Genomic DNA, 6000 nt, shown 5'->3' with positions numbered 1-6000 from the left:
CCAGTGTTGGTTCATCCCTGGGGACCACAGAAAAGATAGTTCATCTGGACAGCTTTTCAAAGAGTTGGAGATGGCTCTTTGGCCCTTAAGTTGGAAGCTTCTCTACTCAAGGGTAAGGTTAATGGGTTTTGAGTTTCCTCACTTCTGAATATATATATCAGTTCCTGTGCATATATTACAGTGTGTGGCCGTGAATGCACACAGAATTGCAGTTGAGGTCTGGCAACTGCAGATCAGAGGAAAATCAGCATCTCCCTTACTACCACTAATGCTCTGAGGACACTGGATTCTTTAGGAGCCACATCACATAGCAAATCAAGTTCAATTTTCTTTAAGCAAAATTTTTTGTTTTTATTTTTAAACACTGCTAAGCCATACTTCCTCCATCCTGTGCTTGTGCAATTGGTTATTTGTACCCAAGTTGAGCGAACTGGGTAAGAGAATGGCTTTGGGGGTTAATATTGGGTTCCTAGTCTGTGTCTATTATTTACCAGCTGTGTGACTCTTGGCAAGTTACATAATCTCTCTACATGTTGTTTTCCTTATATGTAAATGGCAATCTTAGGAGTATCTACCTCACAGGGTTGTGAGAACAAAATGAAATAATGCTTGTTGAGCTCTCAGCACAGTGCCTGACTCATAGTAAACTCTCAATGATATTAGCTATTATTATCTATTGTTACCTATTATTAATATCTTAACCTTGTTATTGAGTCAAATCTCTCCTGACATTGTGTCAACCATGATTATAGTTCGCATGGATTCTATATCTCTCTTTGTATTTCTTTGTTGATGTTTTGTATCACAGAGGTGAATAAGACAGACACGGTCAGTATCTCCTACAGCTAACAGTCCATTGAGGAAGAGAGAGAATCAAGAATTCATGTGATGAATCTTCTGAGTTTGCTAACATCACTCCACCAGTTACAAATTTACTTCTTTTTGCATTCAGTTCATATTTGTTTCCCTTGTTACCAAGGATATCATGAAGATATTATGACTAATCTTGTAAAATGCCACCTTGATATCCAGAGGGGAGCAACCAAGAGGAGAGACTTTAGGTCCATCTCACAAAACCAATAGCTGGAGGACAGATAATATTTAGTGTGGAAAATAGAGACAGTGCAGATGGTGGAAGATGCTGAAGAGGGTGACAATTTGGTGGGTGATTTTGATGAGGATGGAGAGAAGGTAGCCATAGATGGCATAAACTTCCAATGAGGCCAAAGTTATGTTGGCAGGAAATGATCTGGAAGTAGCTATTTCAAGCAATTCATGCTGACACCTTCTTAATCTATGATTTAGAAGAAATGGTGGCTCCCTTGCAGGTTTTTTCCAGGAATTAATCCAAAACATCAGTCTTTACGAAAGAGGAAGAAATGGATCTTTGAAATAAGTGGGCATTAAGAGTCAGATGTGAAGGAGGAAGAGACTATTCCAGGAAAGAAAGAAAAGAGAAAGAGAAATTCATGGGTAAAATAGTGAACGTCATCACCTTCGCCTCTCTTAGAGTGTGCGGGAAACAATGGAAGTAATAAGGGAGGCGTTTTTTGCACATACCATACATTAATGAATATTCTGCTTTCCTTTACCATCTTTTACCCAGGTAATACTTTTACTGAGACATCATCAGTGCTATATTTATTTTAATAGAAAATAGCATCAGCTTCTCTTTCTTTTCATAGGAAATACTATGTTATTTTTTTGACAGTTTTAAAAAGAGTTCTGGGTGATCCCCAAATTTTGTAATCTAAGATACACTAAAACTGCAATAGTACATCAGAACCATTGCCTGGTGGAGTGGTTGGCTCAGCTGTTTATCATATGACATGATGGTTTCTTTAGCGTGGGCTTTTCAACACTGGCATTTGGGTTGAATGTACAGAGTCCTGAAATGTACAGCCTTCTTTGGGAGATTTAAAATCTGATTAACTCTTTAGTTTTAAATTAGACAATGACTTGCAGGAGAGCAAAGGTGCTTCCACAGGAAAGAGCAGACAGCTGGAGGCTCCGGGGGTCCCCCAGGAGAGAGAGTATGATGCCTTCCTTCCCAGGGCCCTAGGACCAGGCCAGGTATGCTACCATGTAAGCAGACTATACACATGTGCTGGATGATGGAATCAGGTTTTTAACACCATGACAGAAAAAAATATGAGGATATATTTGGAGGATGAATTTTAATAGGGTTATATGTAAAAATCTGTACTTTTTTTTTTTTTTAAAAAGTGGTCACTGTTAAGATAGGTGAAATGTGGTTTAACTAAAGCACACGAAACAAAAGCTTAGAGGTTTTAGTTACTTGTAAGTTTGATGTAAGTCATCAGTTTCTTTTGGTAACCACGGACTTCTCAAAACCTGCACTGTGTATGTGTGTACGTGTGTGCACTCGAGCATGGGCGCACACGCACATGCACGCCCAATGGCTTTGACATCCTGGGCTGCATTAAGAGAGGTATCTTGACAGCGTATCCAGAGAAGAGCAACCAGAACAAGAGATTTCAGATCCATCTCACAAAAGCAATAGTGGGAGGACACGGTATTATTTAGTGCAAAATCATTATCAGAATGATTCAAAGGTGGTTGAGCATTCACTAGAATTATAAGACTTTAAAGTCCTTCAGGAAAATGAGCTTCTAGTACATTCTCTGGGAAATCCCATGCAACCTCTCACTTCAGTGTGAAGTTCCACTGCTTGCCTGCTCCAGAGTCTGCAGTGGGAAAGCTCCTCTTACAACTCCGGGTCATGTCCCATCACAAGATCTGCTCAATCCTGATGACGATTAAGCCTGTGACGTGGTGGCTAGTACCCATCAGGGAGACATTTCGTGTATGCTTTCCTACTGTTTAGATGAGTTAATGGGCCTCAGGAGGGAGATTCTGCAATTTAATTATTTAAAAACATTGTGCAAGAACATTATTACAGCAAGGAATGCTGTTTGTTCTGCTTTTATTTTTTTCCCAGTGCAATGTAAAGTTGCCTTGTTTTGCTCAATCCTTAATGACATGTGGATGAGTTTACTGCCTGTACCCTTATCATGATACTTTATTTCTTTGAAGTCTATTTTCAGGTATTTCTCTGCTTCCTTTTCCAGAATAACTAGCATTTTACGTGAATCAGCTAAGCTGAAATTTTGAAATCTCTGGCAAGAGTTCCTTCTCCATCTCCCAAGTATGATTCTGAGTCACCATCCTCCATCATCTTGAAGACAAGGTTCTGGGAATGGAGCCAACAAGAAGAAAATTTAGGAAATGTATCACTTTCTAGAAATAGAATATAATTCCCACTAACAATAGAAATTACCTTTGGATTGCTCATTGTTAGTGATCAACCTAAATGTGATATTTCCACACATTTTACACAAATGTATCAATACAACTTAAAGCTGGCTATGGTTTTAGTCTTAGGTTCTGAAGCATAGCAATAAAGAAAATACACAAAATCCTTGACTTCTTGGAACGTACAACCTAGTGGAATGACCAACAAACAAAAGAGTAAACACATAGTATGTCAGATGTGAAGTGCAATGGAAAAAAAATTAAAGTGGGGGTCAAGTGTGTGGAGGTGGTAGGTTATTTCTATTTTGTATTGTGTGTTGAGGGAAGGCCTTACTGACCACGTGTCATTTGAACAGAGACCTGCAGGAAGTCAAGCTATGCAGATATTTGGGGAAAATCATTCCAGGCAGAGAGAAAAGCAAGTGCAAAGGCCTTGAGGCAGGAGTGGGCCTGGTGTGTTCCAGGATCAAGGCAAATTTGTCACTTAGGCAGAGTGGGCAGGGGAGAATAGCAGGAGATGACATCAGAGAGGTAGCAAGGGGGTAAGATCAAGGTGAGGACTTGGACTAGACTCTGCATGAGACAGGATGCCAACAGAGGGAGCAGAGGGGTGACATGACCTGACTTGCATTATAAAAGGCTCCCTCTGTTGGCTGTGGACATGTTGACTTTGCAATGACCATGAGCCATCCATGTGGCAGTCAAGTGGACAGTAAGAGAGATGTTTGGATTTCAGGAGAAGATGGGACTACAAATTTCAGCATTAGCCTTTATCATACCCATAAAGTCATGGAAATGGATGAATCATCCAGGGATTGACTGTGGATAGAGAAGGCTGAGTGCTGAAACCCTCCAACTTTTAGAGGTTGAATATAAGAGGAGGAGCAGGGAAGAGATTCTCAGAAGGAGCAGCCAGTGAAGACATGGGGCAGGGGGTGGTTTCACAGAAGCCCAGCCACCAAGAATATATTATCACTCACTTAGAAAACACACACACACACACACACACACACACAACACTTTCTTGAGATAAGTATCATTGAATTTGAGTCGCTAATTTATACAAGTAAAAAGGTACAATTGTACAAGTACATCTATCTGTACAGGAAACATTCTATTCTATTAGGAAAGAATCATGAATAGATGATGGGACCCTGACTGTACTAGAAGTCGACAATGCAGTCTTCTCCTTGGCTAGTGGGATGAACCTTGGAATTTTACTGCACACAGAGCAAGAACTACAAAACGTACACAGCAGTACCGCCCGGATGTGGAGCTTTGGGGGAATTTTCACTGTATCTGCCTAAAGTAGGTACTTCCCATAGGGATCGTTCATGACTTACCTGTGTGTTTATTTTTGAACATATCATTCTAGTGCCTTCTATTTTCAGAATCACTTCAGAATGCACTCATTCTTACTTTGGATTTTTGCTCTGAAATTTAAAGTTTATTACAGAATATTCTCTGAGGTAAGGAAGGCTCCCAAAATTTTCAGTGCCCCTCATAACCTGGTAGGGGTCATTTCTACAATTACAATGATAACATATATGACAAACACCATGTTTACATTTGACATTTGGAAGACTCATTGTCAAGTTATAAAAATCACACTCTTTTGTCTTCATTTCTTTTCCTCTGTAAGTCTTGAAAGAGATCGCTCTCCATCACTTCCTTGTACACTCTCACTCCTTAAAAAATTAATATCCTAAGAGAGGAGATTTAAAGAAAAGTTACAAATATTAATAAATGACTTAGGATTAATGCTCATCTAATATATGGTATTGATTAAACAGTAAGTTATTTTTATTTTGATTTTTTTTCTTTGAGAAAATTGTTCTCGATTTAGTTTGAATTCTGCCCTGCAACTTACTAGTTGTACCCTTGGAAAGATAGCAAAGAACTTGGAGCCTCTATTTCCTCATCAAATGGAGTTGTCATATTAGATTAAATGGAGTTGTCATATTAGATTAAATAACATTTGTAAAAGCAGTTACACAGAGTCTGGCACATAATGGGCAAGCCAAAAGGTTATTTCCCTATCAATGCCAAATTAATCATGTACACAGATTCATAGAATTTCAGAACAACAGATTATTTGTGGGGGCAGGGAGAAATTGTCTCATTTCTCCATGTTTTTTTCATATCAGGGTTAGAATATCTGTTTTTCATCCACTTCAAATACCCAGCTATCTTACATTTTAAATCACAGATATTTTTAAAACAAATTTAAAATTTATTACAATATAGAAGGGGTACAAACACATGTGAAAATGTAGAATTTATGCAGTTTCTAGGGTTTTTTCCACAAATTTAGGAGAGTGCTTTAAGAATATAAGTTTCTTTTCTTCAGAGCTGAGTTCCAAAGGTTTCAACTTGACTTTTTCCTGTCATTTTCCTCACAGAGGCGTGAGTTAGTTCACTATCTGAGCTGACCCCTGCCAAGTGATACGCACATTGCTTATATCAGTCACTGCCAGGAAACATAGTGAATCATTTTCTTGAGGCACTTTGTTCTTTGAAAATATAGATCTATAGCCAAAGGTCAATCTTGAGTGAACTAAGCAAAAAAGAACAGTTGCTCACTATTGACCTTTCTGGTTGCACCCAACACACTTCTTAATAGCATGTCATCTTTGAGTAGTATGCATATATATAGTAACTAACGCTGACTATTACATGTTAACTTGGGGATTAAGCAACGAGCTGACCTGTGATTATCTGACA

General features: G+C 38.8%; 1 protein-coding gene across 1 annotated transcript in view; it reads right to left on the bottom strand.

Annotated features, from left to right (window-relative positions):
• Positions 1–4715: 4715 nt before the first annotated feature.
• Positions 4716–6000, bottom strand: part of SPEF2 (sperm flagellar and cilia associated 2) — a 181751-nt gene continuing 180466 nt past the window's right edge. The window contains exon 37 of the mRNA XM_004422725.3: positions 4716–4981. Coding sequence (XP_004422782.1) covers positions 4898–4981 — 84 coding nt within the window. The 3' untranslated portion in view covers positions 4716–4897. The remainder of the gene's footprint in view (positions 4982–6000) is intronic.

The sequence above is a fragment of the Ceratotherium simum genome, chromosome 18 (genome assembly GCF_057802395.1).
Source record: "Ceratotherium simum simum isolate JZ-2026a chromosome 18, ASM5780239v1, whole genome shotgun sequence".
Classification (NCBI taxonomy): domain Eukaryota; kingdom Metazoa; phylum Chordata; class Mammalia; order Perissodactyla; family Rhinocerotidae; genus Ceratotherium; species Ceratotherium simum.
Note: the sequence above shows the minus strand (reverse complement) of the source record. Positions and strands in the feature narration are given on the sequence as shown.